Consider the following 21,221-nt stretch of genomic DNA (forward strand, 5'->3'; position numbering starts at 1 on the left):
CAAATATAAAGAAAATGTCTTGGCCGCCATGTTGGATCCAAGTACATTGTGGGGGCCAACATACCGCCCACCTTGAAATATATAATTTCAAAAAAATAAAAAATACAAAAATAAAAATTAAATGGTACACTGCAAACAAAAAATATGAAAAACAATTTTACACATATTGTACACTATAACTATTTGAAATTATTGAATGCAAATGTTCAATTTTTAGGATGTCTTTTAGCTCTTTGTTTGCACCAACAAACGTAGTACCACAGTCACTGTAAATGTCACATTTCCTCGTCGAGAGACAAATCTTCTAAGAGCAGCTAAAAAGGCTGCAGTGGTTGCACTACTCCCTACTTCAAGATGAATAGCCTTAGAGGAAAAGCAAATAAACAATGCGATGTAGCCTTTGTAACTTCGACGAGAACGACCACTCATTTCCTTAAGAATTACTGGTCCAGCGTAATCCACTCCACATTGTAAGAATGGCCTATTAACTGTTACTCTTGGTGATGGCAAGTTTCCCATTAGTTGTTTTGATATGGTGGGATTATATCTATGGCACGTCACACATTTTTTCACTAATTGACGCACTCTGTCACGACCGTGAATTATCCAAAATTTCTGGCGTAGCGTTGCAAGAACCAGTTGTGGCCCTGCATGCAAAAGAATAATGTGCTCATATGCAATAATTAAGTCTGTTAATCTATGCTTTTTGGGCAGCAAAATAGGATGTTTGGCACTGTATGGAATGTTACTGTGTTTCAATCTGCCGCCCACCCTGAGAACACCTAGTTCATCAAAAAATGGATTTAAACTATGCAAGGTACTACCTGAAGATATGGGTAAACCATTGTTAAGAGCATTAATTTCACTGGCAAATTCACTCTGTTGCACAATTTTCACTAACACCAGAAGTGTGTCCCACAACTCCTTTGTGCTCAATGGACCATGCAGTTTGTTAGTTTTGTTGCGGGCATTGAAAATGAACCGTTTACACCAGGCCACTACACGTTGCAGTTTATTTAGAGAAGAATACCTCTCAAATAATGGGTTGTCTTGTGTTGACACAAGGCTTACAACAGACTGCTTCTGTTCTACACTCACTTCATTACATTCTTGTATGTCACACTTGTTTTGAAGCAATTGTAGCTCATGTAAAAATGGAGGTCCTTGCCACCATAAATAATGTGTCACTAAGCTGGAAGGGGGAATCCCACGACTAGCACAGTCGGCAGGATTGTCTTTACCGCTGACGTGACACCATTTTATATCACTTTCCTCTTGTATTTTAGAGACCCGATTCGCCACAAACGTTTTCCAACGACTAGGACATGAAGCTATCCAAGCTAAAACTATTTTGGAGTCCGAATAGGAGGTAACAGTTGAGAAGTTGACTGGCAATGCTTTTCGCACATAAGTAATGAGGCGAACCAACAATAATGCAGCACAAAGTTCCAGTCGTGGAAGTGTTATCTTTTTCAGAGGAGCCACTCTTGTTTTTGAGGCAACAAGTTTTACCTGGACTTGTTCATCAGCACACACACACCTAAGGTAAACAACCGCTGCATAGGCTGCTTCAGATGCATCACAAAACCCGACTAAATGAAGCTCGATACAGTCTTTTGGAATGATGCAACGTTCAATTCTAATAGTTTGCAAATTTGGTAAATCACTGCAGTAACTAACCCACTTATCAACTACATTAGTTGGAAGTTCATCATCCCAGTCAAGTTCTAATTTCCACAGTTCTTGTATCAATAATTTGGCTTTCACTGTGGTAGGTGATAGCCAGCCCAAAGGATCAAACAACTTAGAGATCTCTGAGAGGAGAAGTCGCTTGGTCAACACAGAATGCATAATTGGACTCACTACATTAAAGGAGAAATGATCCAAGGAAGGACACCACTGAATCCCCAATGTTTTCTTACAGTCACTGTCATTAAATTGAAACGGCACGTTTCTTTCAAGCAACTGGCTTGGAATACTGTCTAACACCTTAGGATCATTAGAGGACCATTTGCGAAGTTCAAAACCACCTTTAAGCAGGAGTTGGGTTAGTTGATGGTACAGTTCTATAGCACCCTCCGTAGAATCACTCCCACTTAAAAAATCGTCTATGTACACATGATTAAGTAACACATTTGAAGCAAGGGGGAAATTTGCACCTTCATCTTCACGTAATTGTTGCAGACACCTCGTAGCTAAGTACGGTGCACAAGCAGTACCATAAGTGACAGTCAATAATCTGAAGTCTTGAAATGGTTCACTAGGATCCTCTCTCCACACAATTCTCTGAAAGTCTGTATCCTTTCGATTGATTTTCACTTGTCTATACATTTTTGAGATGTCAGAAGTTAAGGCTACTTGATGTATTCTGAATTGTAATATCACACTAATGATATCACTTTGTAACTTAGGGCCAATCATTAAAGTGTCATTAAGAGAAACACCTGTAGACGTTTTACAACTGCCATCAAAAACTACACGAATAGGTGAGGTTGTACTGTCTTTAAATACAGGATGATGAGGAAAATAAAAGCTTTCACTAGGCACCTTATCTATTTCTTCAGGGGGGATGAGTTCCATATGTCCAAGTTCTCTATACTCAGTCATGAAAGCATTATACTGTTTACGAAGTTCAGGGGAGTGAGAAAGTCTGCGTTCTTGACTTTTAAGTCTCCTAACTGCTGTTTCTCTTGAAAACCCTAACACCACATCATTATTCTTAAATGGTAAGCTAACTACATAACGACCATTCTCTCGTTGTTGATTAGCTATGAAATGTGCTTCACACTTTTTCTCTTCTGACGTTAAATGATTAAGGGTTGGCAATGCTTCAAGTTCCCAGAAATTACGTACGTTAGTATTCAAATCACATGACACATGGAAAGATGAGACTGAGTTGGTATTTGCATTACCAACACTACCATCAATTTGCCCTGATAACACCCAACCGAAGACTGTTTCTAATGCTGATGGAGTACCAGGAGGTCCCAAGCAGCGTCCACTTCCCAACAACAAAGGAAAAATGTCGCAGCCTAGTAAAATATCCACAGGAGCACTCACGTTAAATGTAGGATCAGCCAAGGGTAAGCCCTGTATGTGTGACCAAGTGCACGCCCCTGGTGCTTGCACCCTTGGCAAATTACCTGTAATTTTCTTTACTACCACAGTCCTGACACTGTACAGTTGTGTCTTACACTTTGACAGAAACTGAACATTGGCTATAGCATTGGCTGTGTAAACACCCTTTTCAGTTATGCCAGAAATATTTATGTTAGTGCGTTGCTTAGGTAACTGCAACCTTTGTAAACACGTTTCAGACACAAAGGACACTTCCGATGCAGAGTCTAGAAGTACACGACAAGGCTGAAAGTAACCCTGTTTGTTTTTAACATTAACAATAGCAGTACATAACAATACTTGTGATACACCAGAGGATTTAACTAACTTGTTTTCTGCAACATGAGATGACACTTGTGGGGGAGAGGAACTGGTCGACTGCCCATTCTTGTTAGCCTTGTCAAAATGAATTAAAGTATGGTGATATTTTCCACAGACGCGACACCCGTTTGATGTACATACTCTTAATTTGTGCTGTTGAAAACAATTAAAGCAAAGCGCCTTCTCTTTAACAAAACTGTGCCTTTGTTGCACGGACATTTGAAGAAACTCTTCACACTTGTGTAGTTTGTGTTGCTTGGTGCGGCATTTCGGGCAGAAGGAAACAGCTGATGTTACAAAGGAAGAGGTTGAAGGCTTATTATGACTCACCGCCTTCCGCCGATTGTTGTTTTCACTTGCCATTGACGACAATGCACGCGCACGCTGATCTAGGAACTGGGTCAACTCGGAAAAACTAGGCACTTCTTGCGACGTGAGAGAGAGTTCCCATTGTTTTCTTGACTCAGGATCGAGCTTTTTTGTTGTATGATAAACAAGAATCGCGTCCCAAGATTCAACAGGTACACCGAGCACCTTTAAAACACGAATGCACTCATTTGTAGTGTCGATAAGACGACGTAAACTTGTGTGCGAGTTCTCATTCACTTGCGGCTGATTCACCAGTCGCTGGACAGTGTTGCTAACTAATTCCCTCTTGTTAGAATAGCGGTTGTTGAGCAACTCCCACGCATGTTGATAGTTTTCATCTGTCACTGCTAACGATTGTATAAGCAAGGCAGCCTCGCTCTTGAGAGAAGCCTTCAAATACTGAAGTTTTTGTGCACCACTTAAGTTCGCGTTTTTATCGACACTTGCACTAAACAAATCATGAAAACTTAGCCAGTCCTCCAGCGATCCACTGAAGGAAGGAATTTCCAATCTCGGTAGTTTAACTTCACCTACATGTTGCTGGGGTGGGCTGTCACGTGATGATGACGTCACTGATGTAAGACTTCCTGATGCCGTTAATTGTACGGACCGAAGCTTGTAGACAATCTGATCAAGTCTGTCTTCTTCCACACCTAATTCACCTTCATATCTTTCGAAGTCACTAGCGTCCCTTGTAGCAAGATCGATTAATAGTTGCTTGCAGTCACTTGATAGTTGCGTCGCTTTATCACCACACAAAGACATCGTGGCATTGTCTAAAGTCCCGGAATTTACACGATTCTCGAGACGCGTAATCTCACGTTTTAGCACTGTCTTTGCTGCGAGAATTCGCTCCATTTTGACGCGTTCACGAACCGCGAACCGACCGAAAATTGGCAAACCGGATTGCACTACACGCTGGTAACGAAAGATGCTTGTTCAGGCCAGCACCACGCCTTGATGACGTCAGTTTCTTTGTTCGCGTCTCGCGGGCGAGGAACTAACGAACGGAAAATACGAAAAGTGTGATAAGAAGTTCTGTACAGAGACTGTCTTTGTCACACAAATGCACACTCACAGTCACAGTTCACAAATATGTATGTAGAAAAACACAAAGTCACTAGAATCACTTTCACAGAATGTCACAAATCCGGCCCGGAGGACCATGTCGGGGAGCGAGCCCCGTTCCGATTTGTATCCAAAAACTTTTGGTGGTTGGGTAGGTGAATTTGCAAAGGACACTCACCTTATGTAAACTACATGTTTAATGACAGACACATAAGTTTACATACATTACACATTCCCTGTCACACAGATGACAAGAGATAAAACGGTAGACACAAAACGACGTCCTGCAGCCATACTTGCTGCGCACTCGAAGACAAGTGTTGCCAACACCTACTTGGCAAATATAAAGAAAATGTCTTGGCCGCCATGTTGGATCCAAGTACATTGTGGGGGCCAACACTTATTGTCACACATACAATAAGGATTTTGTACAATTTGAATATTTTATAAATTATTGTTTGTAGTATGTCCTGATTGAATGCGATTTAGTAATGCTACCACATCTCTTCTTACCTTTCACTTTTGTGAACCAGGGTCTGACTGTATTAAAATTATAGCTATTTTCTGATAAAATCTGCTCACATTTTGAAATCACACCAATTCCACCAATTTTCATTCATTTTTCTCCATCCTCTGTAAAAATTCCTTATTATTTAACAAAATATTATAAACAGCATTTGTTATATTTTTAATTAGAGAAATAAATATAACTGAAGGCCGCGATGGTCCAGTTGGTAAGACGTCTGACTGCCCTGCGGGAAACCCGGGTTCAATTTCTGAGGTCGATGAGGAATTTTTCCAGCGCTGTACCTACATGGAGTTACTCCGGGGTTCACCCAGCCCCAGCGTTAAATAAAGCCCCTATCACACGGAACTAGATTTCTATTTGGAATGCTCTAGTTGGCGATGAACTGATTTTCTGGGTCGTAATCATGGCCGCCTGGCTGACTGCTTGACTGGTTTTGAGGAATAGGACATGTTCTAATTGCTACTAACTTCTTCGACTAGATTCTGTGGAACAGCCAATCAGAGCAAAGTTTGGCCATGTGAAGATATTCTGTGTGTTTGTAAAATAGCCTTTTTTTGTCTGTGGCTTCCGAGTGCATACAACACGAAAGGCATGTTTACAATTGAAAAAGCTAAAATATTATTCCATACGTGTATAGTAAACGTTGTAAAGTATGTATTTTATCAGCGCCGTTTTTCTCTACCTAGAACCATTTAATGCGATGCGATATTCCTCTCGGTTGGATAGTTATCGTATTTTAAAAGTGTGAAGTGATACGATGTTTACATCTCGTGCGGCCGCCATTATAAGAACGAAAGACTATCGACAAGTACGGTACAACAAGTACCGTGTGAGGCGAAAACTAGCAAATGGGTAGCCAGTCCAGCGTCAACTAGAGCATTCCAACTAGAAATCCAGTTCCGTGTGATAGGGGCTTAAATAGGCCCCTGGGAGACTGGCAGGCAATCTGAGATAAAAGCGACAAATGGCCGGTTATTATGATCGTATAAAGCCCTACCTTCACATACTCCCCTTCCAGGGGCTCCCATTCCCCCAAGACCGTGCACGCATCCCCCTCCCCCAAAATTCCAAAAAGGAATTCTTCATCATAACCCCCGCTACACACACACACACACACGCAAATATAGTTAGGATAATCACGCAGTAATATTGATTTTTGTTTCAATGTCGATAATTTGACTTCATTTTCTAAAAATATGCATTTTCGAAATACTTAAGCCTTAGACAATGAAAATTGACAGTATTTTACAATTATCCAGTCAGTCGTAGCACAGGAACACATACAAACGAAACAAATCGTGCCTGAAATCATCCAACTCTAAAACTGAATCCGCATGACGGAAGTTACGAGCAGACTCGGAATTACCACAAAGAGACAACCAGACATTGCTTACCACTGGCCGAGATGCCAACAATCGAAAGGCGCATGAATGACATTCGAAACCCTTCGTTGCAACAGGGACGGCGCTACAGGGGGGCTGGGTAAGGGGGGGGGGCTGAAGCCCACGCAAAGCTTGTTTCAGCCCCCTGTAGCCCCCTACATTTTTGTAGGATGGTATATGCATTTCGACCGAAAACTTAAAAAGTAAGAAATTTACGTTTTCCATTCTAAAACTTCCATTGAGGCAAGTACAATGATCAACTGCATTTTCTAGTTCAGTTAGATCGCAAAGCAATTTTATTACGATGTGTTCTAAAATGAAGAGGAGGGGGAGCAGCTGGATAACAGTGGTCACTGATAATTTGATACTAAGTAATTGACCAGCATAACTCATCTATCTCTCTACAAAATCTGCTTCCAGTCTGGTAGCTGAACGCATCCAGTGACTGTGAGATTGTTCTTTGATTATTGGCATTACAGCTAAATGTGTACTATTATTAACCTCCATAAATCGTATCACTATACTTCGGAATAGGTGAAACAGGTGTGACAAATTAATTTGTATGAGTAAGACGCGTTCAAAATCTAAAGCATTATGTTTTTTTTTCTGTTTGTTTGTTCCTTAATTGATTACCGACAATCACATGTTGTTCTCTCATCGATTTCATTATTATATCTATCCATAACGTTGCAAATATTATAGAGAGAGAAATACGATGTTAAAGAATCAAATAGTTGACAAATTATAATTCTTAGGGCCGGTTGCACCATCGCCACTCAATCTGCCACTTTACAAAGTGTTGGATAACGACAGGCGGGAGATTTAGGCGGCGGTGGGTTGCACCAAGCATTTTTATCCTCCGCCTTGTAAGGTGGAACTTTCTCCTGCTTGCCGTACGACCTGGCAACAAAAACTGGAGAAAGTTGTGTTTTCGATTCTGTTTTGTTTGTTTATTACGTGCTAATGTCTGCTTGTCAATTCCAAATGCATGCTTTTTCAACTGAAATATGTTTAAAAAACTAAATATTTATTGCAATAAAATGAAACAGCTGATAGAAGTAGGTAATGCATGTGTCGTACTCTCATATAATATCAAATGTATGTTATATGATACAATATAACCCGTAATCTTTCGAAGTAGTGGGAAGCTTACAAAATTTTCAATTTATTTTTCACGTACTCCAATTAACATAATGCAAAAAAGAATATTCCTCGTCTTATCTTTCAGTAAGACATACGGTCACTTTTTAAAAAAATATTAAACACTACTAAACAGTGACCAAAATTTTACGAAGTCGTAACAAATGCAAGTTACATTTATTCAATTTTTAGTGCAAGGCTGACATATCTGAGTTTGTGTAAATATACTGAATGAGAAGAGCAATCTTCTATTCTGCTCTTACTAATTTATCATTCGTTTCTGTTAATAATTTATCAATCCGTAACCCCTTCTTTAGCGAATAGCGAGTATAGTATTATCAACGTTGACCATCTTATAGGTTTCTTCTTTATTTATAATGAAGCTTTTGTGCAAGATTAATATTGAAAGTTGGTTGAGTAATAACGATGCAGATGAAAATTATTTTTTTATATTCAAAACAAATTCGAATAGCACAAAAAAAATTGTTAATCAACGGTTCCATGTACAAGGTACATTTTGGGAATTACTATCATCGTAGCACAAAAAGGAAGAATCAAATAGTAATGTAAAGTACCGTAGTACTGTATGTATGCAAGTTTTATTCTTATTGAGAAAAAAGAAGAAACTCCAGGCTGTATATACTTTCAGATAGGTAGTTTCGTGCAACGTTATATGCTAGTGCAATGCAAGAACGTATATATTTCTTTACAAACAACACTAATATTAACCAGAAAAATATACCTTGTACATACGTACAAGCTGTGGTCCTTTTTAGACGAGCGGATAGGGACAGTATTAGCTTAAATAAACAAATTATAATTTGCCAAACCTATTTACATGCTTATTTATGCTATTATATGCCTACGTGGATAGGTTAGGCAGGCCAGGTTTGGTGTTGTTAGCATGTATTTCCCAAGGTGCTAATGCTGCCCCTAGCCGCTCGTATTTTTAGGCCAGTTATTTTGAAAAATCAAATACAAGATCATGTGTATTGCATATGAATGTTAAAAAAAAAAAAAACAGAAAAAACTTGAGTGCACGTTTTATGCATCTTCAGGCATGTAGATTCGTGCAAGGTTTATTACAATGGTGCATTTTCTTTGTATCTACGAAACGTAACACCATTCGGAAATTGTTCCTTGTATATACGTATCAACGCCGTAAAGATACTGCTGTACCTGTCTCTATTATTATTATTCTTTGCCAGTTTTAAAGTTAAAGTACAAAATCTCGCACAATGTAATTAAAAATATGTTACTTCGCATAAAACGTTTCCTCTAAGTAGTAAATACCGAAAAAAAACTTTGGCATTTACGTCTTATGCTCTCCCATGAATATTAGGGTAGGGTTGGTTAGGTTAGGTACAAAACCAATATGAAATTGTCCCTTGTACATGCATGTCAACATCGTAAGGATGCTTGTTAACAGTAAACTTTTTTTTGCCAATTTTGGAAGTTAACATACAAAATCACACATATACAATGTATACGTTTCTTAAAAGATTGGTATTATGTCGTATGTACTACTAGGTATGTAGTTTCTTGCAAGGTTATTATTGTAAATGTGTGTGTTTGTAAAAAACACACCACCATTCGGAAATTGTTCCTTGTACGTACATATGTATGAACTGGACGGTAAGAGTAGCTACTGCTAAATATTATACGTGCATTCTTTGCCAGTTGTTATTCGGAAACAACACATTACTTGTTTATTTGCAATGTTACATTCACACCAATGGCGACGGAAGTGACTCTAATAATATTACACGTGTTTTAATCTTAAAGATTACAAATTACTGGGATTGCGAAAAAGCAACTGATGCATGGTGTACATTTCGTGTATTGCGTTTGGTTGAAAATAATTGTTACAGCAAACACACATTCATTTATTTGGAACGGCATTTTAATACAATTTTGCAAGCATCAAACGCATTACTTTAACCTGGTTTTATTTTCTGTACCCGCATGCACTCAAATCCTACATACAAAATTACAGTGAAACTGCTAATGCTAATATCAATATACAACATTTTCGGAAAACACACGAAAATGACCACCTAATATTCATTTCTACACATATATTTACAAACGTTGCTTTATTTATTGCCGTTCCTGGGATAATTAACAAATCCGCCTTGTTTTGCTGTTATTTGGTAATGCAAAACATGCAGCAAACTTCCGCAATTTGCAACAGCTGATCGAGACTTTGCCATTTTATCAACTATAAAAGTGTAAACACAGATTATACTAGGTGCTGCACGTATCTGTTGGCTGCACAGTGTACTGCTTTTCCATGTTTACCTGGCACTTAACGCGTTAGGCGGAGCCCCGACCGCCACTTACGTTACACGGGACTTTAAGTGCTAGGTAACGTTAGGCGGACATTGAACAACCGCAAAATGGTGTTAAGTGGGGGATAAGACGTTAAGCGGAGATGGTGCAACCGGTCCTTAAATGCTAAGAATTGGAAAGAATAAAATTGGGCTCCCAGCACCGATAGTCTAGTGATAAAACTGCTGTTTTCATATCATGGGGTCGCGGGTTCGATCTCCGGTGGAGGTGATATTCCGGTAGAAGCTGTAGCTCTTGTGCCGATTAGCCTCTGTGTATATAGTGGTCCTTAATACAAATCCAATCAACTAATCATTGCAATACGGTGTACGCTTGGGCATTTTCTTCGGCTCGCCCTCCTAGCCCTACATGACTAATTAGAACTATTTTGCTATGGTTCATTCTCTCATTATAGCAAAAAAAAGTACTCACACTCTTTACATATACATAGTGTTACGTGTAGCAGGCACGTATCCAGAGGGGGGCTCAGGGGGCTCGAGCCCCCTCCGAAATTTTTCGATATACACTAGATAAAATGAGGTTTTTGGCTTGTGTATGTGAAATAAAATATTGTGATTACAATTTAAAAGATATAATTATCGAGGAAAGGCGGAGAATGTTCTAGAACCCTGAGGAATAACCCTGTTATTGATAATATTGTATGTAAACTTTTCTTGCTCTTTCGGTGTTGTCGCAATGAACTTGAGCATTATTTAAAGATTTGTCAGCATTTGGAAGTTGCACAACAAAGCACTGTTGAAGGCAGCGTCATGAGTCGGGCGATTCGTTGGATTACTAATTCTCTGAAAAGCTAGTGAGGGAACGTTCTTGAATAGGAGGTGGAGTCGAACTACAAAACATTTTATGTGCGGAACATTCCAGAATATAATATGGATATAAATACGCGGATTCAATTTCACGGTTGGTCTGTACAACAGAATCATTCAATAAGACTTCAGGAGTAAGTGTGACAGTCGATTAGTGATCAGTCAGTGTCTATTGACAGTTTTATAAGATGTAGAGATTGGGGGGGGGGGGAGAACTAGTGACACATTTTGCTGGAAAGTGCTGAAGTCTGCCACTATTACAAGTTCAGGTCCAAAGCTGAAGACATTTCCGACAGTGTAGTGCTAGTTTCGGGTCATGAGCCGAAGAGATCGAAGGTCATTAAAGTAAATATTTCAGCAGTAATGGGCATTGGAGCATCATTTTTAAAAAAAAAAAAAAAAAAAAAAAGGAAATAAGCTGCACAGATCGACTGAAAATCTAAGTTTTGAGTGACGATTTATTAGTGACCGGACCAAGTTTCCTGTATGCAGACCGAAAGTTTCGTGGGTTAAAAAAAGACTTTTAAATCAACTGTTTTGGAAAAACACTCAAACACTAACTACCACAAAGGGGCAGCCATGAAGGCCGAACATTTTATGAATGTCGAGAAGAGAAAGCAAGAAGATGTTGCATATGTGGAAATTTTAGCGGGAAAGCAAGCTCGACCATGACTCGAAAACCAGGGTCTCTGACATATACCGTGCCATTCTTTGTTCTACCAAGAGAGGTACCGAGTCGCCCTTGGCTTCGCTTGATCCTTTGCTGTCGCTGTAGAGCAATGACACGGTATGCCTGGTGTAGCCTGCATTTCCGCTAAAATTTCTGCATAGCACACCTCTTGTGTATGCCCAACCGTAAGATGTTGCCTGTTTAATTAACAAGCACAGAAAAAGGAGATAGAATAAAACTAAGGGACATTCCCACCGGTTGACAAGATATTTTTCTTCTGTGGTCAACACGAGCTGCCGTTTCAAGGTGACAATGAGATTGACCCACCAGGTTTCACACCGAAGCTACAAGCTATACGTGTCGCTTGAGGATTTCACAAATCGAACACAGGTTTATGCAGCCTGTCGTGCCGCTACGGTGTGAAAAGTTTCTGTTGATTGGGTCACTCATTGCAAACGACGTGTGCGTGCCTTCGGTCTGAATTCTTCTTAAATCTTAAAGATCCAAGTCACAAGGATGGAAAATGAGGATTTTTGTTAAGGTTACGTTTCGAAGGCAGGCGACAACACCATAAAGGATCATATCCAAACCTGGAAGAACACATTCGAATGGGCCGGACCCTGTGGCTGAGTGGTTAGAACATCGCGCTGCGATGACAAGGGTCCCGGGTTCGAATCCCACTCGGACATGGTTGTTTGTGAATGTCCATTCATCAATTTCATCAATCATCCTCATCTTCGCAAATTAGCCAAGAGGCACAAACCGCGAAGTAAAATAAAATAAATCAAATCAAAATATTCGAATGGATTGTCCATTGCATAACAACTTCGTGAAACGGACACATACTGAGATCGTTTCGGATCAAACTCAACGTTCGTACATTGCAACAGAGGAGTCGAGTGATAAAAAATGTCCCGATATCACGTTCTGAAAGAAAAAAAAAACAGCAGCTTAAACAGTGGCAGATTTAGGAGATAGTTGCTCTCCATTTTTAGCCCCGCACTATGGCTTTTTAATGCTAACCTTTGACTACCAAGAGAAAATAAACTTGTCTTGCCCCTTGCCCCCCCCCCCCCCCCGTTTTGGAACTGAATTGCCACCATCGACCTTAAACCTTGCGAGGTTCTATCTATACCCCTGTAAAAAAATAATGTTTAGCCCCCACCGAAAAGAATTTCTGGATACGTGCCTGCTGACGTGTAGTATTTATAGTATATCCAGCGAGTTGATGTTGACTGTAGTTTATGGTATATTTTGTACTGTTCATGATAATAGTAAGTGTGTGACATTATTGATGGCGTAGGAAAAGAAAACAATATTATTATTGCATTTTGTTTGACATAAAAAATCGTATCTAAAGTACTCTTGTATGATGGGAAAATATGCAACATCTCAGTGATTTATCTTTGGATTGGACTGTAAAATATGTCACTGGTAATATTATACCGCAGTAATCTTATTAAGTAAATACATTTTACTCGACATTAGTTAGCCCCCGAGAATTTGACTCCGAAATCTGTTGCTCCCCCCACCCCCAATTATTTCAGGCTGGCGCCGTCACTGCGTTGCAGCTGAAATTAAGAGACTTAAGAAAGAAATAGCACGGCTCACTTTCATGTTTGCTAACTAAACATAAATAATAAGTCAATCAAACGAAACGACCCCCCCCCCCTCATTTTTGCGTGAAGATTGGTAGCTAAACTATACACTTTTGTCCCCCAAAAAATTCCCATGACGCAGGCGCGTCATGAATCCCCCCCCCCCTGTGGGCACTCTTGCATACCCCATATATAGATAGACCCTCCATGCGCGAGTAGGATGCACAGGAGACGCGATTCTGCGCAGGTCCTTTTGCCTGTGGTCCCACTATACCTGGGCACTTCACTGCACATACCGTTCTCAAATTGAAAAGTTACCCTGAGGGAAATTTTTGTCTCATTCGAAAATTCCCCTCCCGTGGCAACACTTGCAACCCGACAAATGAGCGTCTAATCGCGCAGGTTGCACAGTAAACCCAGGCAAATTCAATATATAACAGAAAGTGAGTTACAATTGTATCATTTTTGTATACATAATCTATATTTCCCTTTAGTATCTCTGACACAACAGCGATAAAGAGCCAAGAAAATGTTTGGAAATGCAAATTTGCCCGACGTTGATTCCGTTGCTATGGGAACAGCTACCGCGCGCGTGGAAGCCACCTGCTTGTTTTTTTGATCAATACAAACATATTCTACTAGGTGATAAACAACCAGGGCAGTTCAGATGTCAAGAAGACATAGTCGGGAGTGCATCACGTAACAAGAACTGACCCGGGCGATAGACAGTAAGCTCTGTTTGTGCAGAACTTGTACATATTGTGTCGTATTTCTGAAGAAATTTATACCTGTCCACTTATGATTCGTCAGGAACGCCCAAGTTATTTCCACGTGCTTCGGGCCGGTGGTAAGGCCAATTGAGAAGTTTCTAAGACTTCGAGAACAACTGAAAAGTTCAAGCATCTGTAAAGTGGCAAAGGTAAGTGAGACTAAAGATACGTATATCGCTCATTACGAAGTTTTCGATATTTCTAAATATGTATTTTGCAATAACGTTTTGTTCATTAGATTTGCTGGTGAAGAGGTCATTGAACGACGGGCGTGAATCTATCTATAGCTTTTTTTTGTTTTTTCCGGAATGTGTGTAACGGAGATTCAATTTCTTAGTCAGGCGTGAGCTTACAAGCTCGATCTTTTACTAAATTAAGCAGCATTAAAATGATTTTGTTTTACTCAAGAAGCAAGGAAAATAGATAAAACTACCTGGAAATATATTGTATATAATCTATATATATATATATATATATATATATATATATATATATATATATATATATATATATGTGTGTGTGTGTGTGTGTGTGTGTGTGTGTGTGTGTGTGTGTGTGTGTGTGTGTGTGATGGTGTGTGTGTGTGTGTGTGTGTGTGTGTGTGTGTGTATGTATGTGCATGTGCATGCATGGGCTGCGGGAGGTGTGATCGAGCAGGTCCATGGACATGCCTGAAAATCAACCATTTCAAGCTAAAATAATTCAGGATGCTTATTTCTTTATTATTAATAACGGAAATAAAGTTTCGTTAGTTATTATTCGAACAGAATAACGAAGTAAAAGATGGACAGTAAAACATATATTCTACCATTTAAACCAAAGAATAAATGGTTTCACAGTTTTCAGAATTCAAAAAATAATTTTATGTGAGTCGTTACACAACACAAACACTATGGTTAAAATTTCCTCCTAACTTTTGATATTTTTTCTTGAACGAGCTGTGTAAAGTTAATAACAAAATAGAATAACTGTGCATTTCAGCACACAAACTGTATGAAACGTAAAATAATAATAAAATACAGTTGTGCTGGATATTCACTTGTCTGGTGGATCGAGTAGAAAAGTCTCCACAAGGATATACTATTTTTAATAATAATAATATTAATTCGGAATAAAGATGGTTTATTTTTATTAGCTTACAAAAGTTAATATTGTATAATAATAATCATAAGCATGATAATAATAATCATGCTTAGACCCGGCCGACATGGAAATTTTCCCCTGACGCCTGAATTTTTAAATTCAGTTCTAAAAATATATGTACTTGTATTTCATATTTCGAGCTCGTTTATGGAAATTTTCATTATGTTTTTTTCTTAAACAACGAGTAGGCTTACAATATGTGTTTCTTAATGTTTGTGTGTTTTCTGTATCACGTGTATCATTAAATCATCATAATAAACATCCCATTATACATTTTTGCACTGTTGCCAGCCGAAATTTAAAATATACTGCGATATGGTGGAGTCGGCCATATATTAGAATGTATTGCATAGTTATGCATGCAATTACAAGTTGAGCCTTCTTTGGGAAGACCACTCTGGCGCAAGAATTAATTATTTTAATAATGTAAAGGGCAAAGTTACCCTTGCCATGAAGGCACATTTAGGGGATTTCGGGGTAGGACTGTCGTTTCTCACCAGGGTTGCCCCCAGCATCCATTGATTTCAGGATGGGTGAGCCCCAGAGCCGCTTTATGCGGGGAAAAGTCCGGAAAAATTCCGACCATAGATCACCCACTCCGCGAATCGTACCCGAGTCTCCCGCGTTTCAGTCAGACGCCCTACCGACTTTTTTTTAACATTATTCATTTTTTTCTCAGATTTCACATTTGTAAATTTTTACTAAATTCTCTGTTTTCTCATTGGAACAAACACAAACATCCATGACCTAACCGGGATTCGAACTCGGGACCTCTGACATCGTAGCGCCTTCGGTGATCAGTCCCCACGGAGGTCGAGGATCGACTTCAATCTTCTATTGAAGGTTTATCAATTGCCTGACCTCCCTATGAAAAAATTACCTCATGTGTGTGCGTGTATGAACCTTGTTTTTCGAAATCAAGCGGGTGGCCTCCCCGATGGCGTAGTGGTAGCGTCGTCAAATTGTAATCAAGAAGTTCCGGGTTCGATACGCGGTGGAGGCACATAGCGGTTCGGATCCCACTTAGACTGTAGGTCCAGTCCCGAAACACCGAATCATTGTCCGAAATTTCCTATAAGTGGATGAAAATTGAAAACACATTTGGTATGCATACTGTCGCAAAATAATTCAAAGTATATTATATTTTTTTCATGTATTACATGGAAAACCTTACGGTAACCATACATTTTATGCTAAAAGATAACATTTTGGCGAAAGTATTATTTTATAAATTATATACAATAACCACGAATGGGACACATACTAAAAAGTATATCGAAAGTTATATTTTGGTATTATTTCCCTTCACAATTTTCCCACACTGGTTCTTCCTCGAGGGGTGTAAGGGATGATCCTCTTAATGTAGTTCACTTGTCAACGTCACTTCTACGTAGTACACACTGGACTGCATTTTGTAGACTATCGAGGACCTGCTGCCAGTATAATCTTCTTGGCACTGTGCGTGCGTTGTCCTGTGTTTTGTCCTTACGTGTGCTGAGTGTCCCTTTACAGCATAAGCTCTTAACTGAAGTCAGAATATTTTAGTCTCCGACATTGCAGTTATGTTAAATTAGCCATATTTTAGATAAGGTAAGGGGATGGCCCCGATCATAACAGGTTCAAAATAGCCTAAGTGATGACGCATCCAAAATTTTAAATTCAATCAATCAATCAATCTTCTTCGGAAGTTGAGCCTCACCCGAGAAAAAAGTATTCTGGCTATACAGGATGTCGCACGTAAATTGGATTCAAATTCACGACTAGATTCAAATTCACATTCTGGCTATCCTTCCATCTACCCTTACTGAATACACATCATGTATAAAAAAGAGAAGTACACGACAGTCGGAACGCCTAAGGGAGGAGGGGCAGGAAGCCAGCCCCGCCTCACAGTTTTTAGAAAAAATACGCGGAGATCCGGGTTCGATTCCCAGGGTGCGTGATCTAAAGTTGGAATTTTTTGGGCTTGTCCCTGCACAAATCGGCTTCGGTGTTTACTCATTTCGACCTCCGTGGCGGGGTAGTTAGCACAGCGTTTGTCTGAAATGAGAAAAATTGGGTAAAGACTGATATGTGTGAAAACTGATATATGTGAGGAAAAATGAGAATAACCAAGGGAACCTACCGCTTAGGGGTTTATATTTATGAAGAAAAAAAAACAGCGGAGTGGTTAGCACATCGCGCTACGACGCTAAGAGTCTCGGGTTCTAGTCCCGGCCTGGTCATGGATGGTTGCGAGTGTCCATTCATCAATTTCATCACATCATCACTCATCCCCATCTTCGCAAATTAGCCAAAAGTGGCACAAAAAAACGAAGTAAAATAAAGCAAATCAAATTATGAAAAACAGCCTCAAATTCAAATAAATTAGTACTTGATACCAATCTAGAAGGGGTTGACTGACCCCTGACCTTTCGACCCTCCCTTGCGTTCGAGACGCCCATGATTGTGATACTGGTTATCTGTGACTTGATTGATTGATTGATTTGTTGTTTTAAGTCCACTTTATGCACAGTAAGGCTAATCGGGACTGGACCTACAGTTTAAAGTGGGATCCGAACCACTTGTGCCTCCACCGGGTGTTATATGTGACTGTTCTATGTCCTCTGTAAGAACGAAGTCAACGTAAACAAATACGTATGGCTACTGAGAAATCCTATTGGTTACTTCAATGGCAGCTGTGCAGGAATCTTGCGCTCAGGAATATAGTGCATGCGACAAAGCCATTCCACTCAATGTAACTGCTATATTGAACTTGAGCGACTTCATAATATGAACTGTACAGCTACGACCAATGTACGAGGGATGATCGAAAAAAAAAAAAAGGAATACAAAGCCTGTAAATTCCAGTCGGTGTTTATTAGACGAATACGAATGAACTCGGGTGAAAGGATACTTCATAGACTACTTGTCAACATAGTCTCCTCCCCGGTTCAGGTAATTCTCCCAGCGCTACACGAGGTTCATTATGCCTGTCTCAAAGAACTCAGGGTCCTGTTGTTGGTGCCAGGCCCGTACTTCGTACTGCACAACATCATCCGAGTGAAACCGACGTCATTACAACGCCTACGAACAGCGATTCAGAAGAAGATACTCGAACTTCTTACCGCAGGAGTCGTTCTGCTGCATGACAACACGACTCCACACAAGGCTCACAATACACGTGACGTGGTGGCAGGTTTTGGGTGGCATGTGCTCCAACATGCACCACAAATCCCGGGCCTTGCTCAGAGTGATTACCATCTCTTTGCTCTTTTGAAGAAGCATCTCGGATAATGTTGTGTAGCATGAAGTAAGGGCTTGGCTCCGACAACAGAACCCCAAGTTCTATGAGACAGACATCATGAACTTCGTGATGCGCTGGGATAAATACCTGAACCGAGGAGAAGACTATGTTGAGAAGTAGTGTATGAAGTATCCTTTCACGCGAGTTCATTTGTATTCGTCTACTGGAATTTATATACTTTGTATTCTTTTTTCCGACCATCCCTGGGAAAAATAACACCAGAACATGCAGGAAACGAACTGTTTCTCAGACGTCACGTGGCTTTGTTTGCAATAAGAACTTCTTTTTGCAGTGGATGGAGAATAGTCCGTAGCCTGAATTACTCCAAACGCAGTGAGCGGAAGGCGCACATTCAGGCTCCATTATCCGTTCCCTCAGTTCCAATTACCCGGACATTGAGCTTGAATTCAGTCTGCAATCCCAAGTGACAATTGGGGACCAACTTTCCTTAAGAAGCTAGGGATTCGTTCGCTGAAATTGCTTGAAACTCTCACACGCCGGTTTTAATTCAACCACTCTCTGGACTCGGGGGGAAGAAATTTTGTAACAATCTTCGGAGGGCCAAATAAAAAGAAACCCCCGTACCAGCCGCCACTGTTTGATCGAATTCCACTTCCGTCAACCCCATCAAGAGAGTTTAAAGAGACCAGGCTTCGATTAATGCTTTGCCAGGTGTGAAGAGCTTTTCTCCGTCTCACGCGATTCCGTATTTTTCATTTTCCGCTTCTCAGCGTGCACAGGGTGGTCCGAAAAAAAAGGACCACGGGAAGGGAAAGGGAATGTGCCATTGCAACATGAGCGTTGGGCATGACCTGGTTCTGAACTTCCATAACGTGTTTTGAAAGTTAAGATTTTTATACGAGGCACGCTCAGCAAGTAGTACCCGTAATAAAAGAACGAAAGAAGTTAGTTGAACAGAACCTTTTATTCTGAAAGTACAACCTTGAGTTATTTTTCTACATAGGCACCCAAGGCATTGAGGCTCTTACATAAATTTGCCGTTGCGTAGATACCAATTTTCGTTTCGTCTCCCTCTCTCTTAGTATCACGTGTTCTACCCTGCTCGAAAACCTTCGCTATTGTTGCCATATTGTCATTCCATTCCTGGACACACTCGCGCAAACATCATTGAAAACAATTGAATAGCGCTCCAGCTCGCGGTTCACACCGTTCGGCAGGGACGGTAATGTGGCAATATAGCACGGCGTAGTGGTTGCTTCTTTTATGCAGTGCATGTTCATTGGCTAGCTAGTAACTAGTGTTGCCAACTGTAATAATGAAGCACTATTTCTGTCACGGAAGGGGAAAGGCAGGTAAAATGACGGTGAGTTTTGTTGGATTGGAAGCACCATATTTATATTTTATACTAAGTATTTTACCGGTTTGACGTTGTGTGCGTGTATTGCGTGTGTGTATGTGAAAGTGTATGTTTGTTAATGAACGTTAAATTCCATAATGCCTCCAGTTCTGTCAAAGTTGAAATCAAAAACCTTGCATAGCCAAGCTCGGGAAATTCTAAGCAACGTGCACGAGTTCATGAAGGAGGAAGCCAGTGAAGGTGTTAGTATCCCAATACAGCATTTTGGCAAGAGAGCAGCGGCTGCGACTGGAGTTCCTGAACGAACAATCAGGGCTATCATGAACGAAAGACAATCTCCTGAGATGTCAGAAGGCCCCTCCACATCATTCCACACTCCCGGGAAAGAACGACAAAGACCAGCGACCAAATCGTCAGTGGACGCTTTCGATGAAAACGTTATCCGTAGGCGCATATACGACTACGCTCTGCGTGAAAATGAAGTGTCGAGATTGAAAAAATTGCATGTCAAATTACAGGCGGACATAAATTTTGCGGGAAGTCAAGAGAGTTTGCGACGTTTGCTGCGAAAGATGGGATTTAGGTGGAGGAAGAGGAGGCTGTCATTTTTGCTGCTTAATGCGATGCATATTGTTTACTGTGTTAAAATTGCCATGCTTTGATGGATGACAAAGTTCATAGCAGGGCCGGCGGAAGGGGAGGGCGAACCGTGCCACCGGCCAGGGCGGAAAAATTTGAAGAGAAGAAAGAAATAAGCCTATTGAAAACTGTGGTCGAGCGAGATATTCTTTTGCGCTTAATAGTATTGAAATAGCATAAGAAGTCTCATTATTTATTTTATATTTTGATGTTTTACTTAGGAATATATTGATTTTCAATTTCCCGTTGCTGCGTAATGGCGGGGGGGGGGGGGGGGTCGAAATGGAGCGGCATCTACCGCCACCGCCCAGGGAGGCAAAATTACTAGCGCCAGCCCTGGTTCATAGCAAAAGAAAAAGCCGCGCAGCTTATCGTCTAGTGGCAGTATATGTACTTGTTATTGTTGTGGAAGCCGGTATCGTTTGTAAATGTAGAACAAAGGCAATCGACTTTCGCCGATCACAGAGAGGAAATAATAATACTGCTTGAGGAGGAGTGTTGTGGTCCAATTGTCGCGGTTTAACACGTTGGCATGTTGTTATCTGCCGTTGCAGTTCCGTACCAGTGTATACGGGTTTTGGGAGTGAAAAGTTAGAACGCCACCAGTGCATTAATGCAATGAAAAATAATATTTTTTTTATTTTGTTTGAAATCACTCAAATAAGGAATCGTATGAAGAAGTCTTCTTTGCAGCATTTTTGGTAATTTTACGT

At 40.3% G+C, this 21,221-nt stretch overlaps 2 protein-coding genes across 2 annotated transcripts in view; one reads left to right on the forward strand and one right to left on the reverse strand.

Moving 5' to 3' along the window:
- Nucleotides 1-225: 225 nt before the first annotated feature.
- On the reverse strand, nt 226-4,572 carry LOC146005472 (uncharacterized). The gene has a single exon (XM_083144716.1). It carries the CDS (start codon nt 4,570-4,572, stop codon nt 226-228), a length of 4,347 nt encoding a protein of 1,448 aa, XP_083000842.1.
- A 9,384-nt stretch (nt 4,573-13,956) lies between these two features.
- Nucleotides 13,957-21,221, forward strand: part of LOC146005229 (uncharacterized) — a 54,213-nt gene continuing 46,948 nt past the window's right edge. Inside the window, exon 1 of the mRNA XM_083144310.1 lies at nt 13,957-14,271. The gene's annotated coding sequence lies outside the window, so the exon portion shown is untranslated. The remainder of the gene's footprint in view (nt 14,272-21,221) is intronic.

The sequence above is a fragment of the Lepisma saccharinum genome, chromosome 23 (assembly GCF_977018435.1).
Source record: "Lepisma saccharinum chromosome 23, izLepSacc3.1, whole genome shotgun sequence".
In the NCBI taxonomy this organism is placed as follows: Eukaryota; Metazoa; Arthropoda; class Insecta; order Zygentoma; family Lepismatidae; genus Lepisma; species Lepisma saccharinum.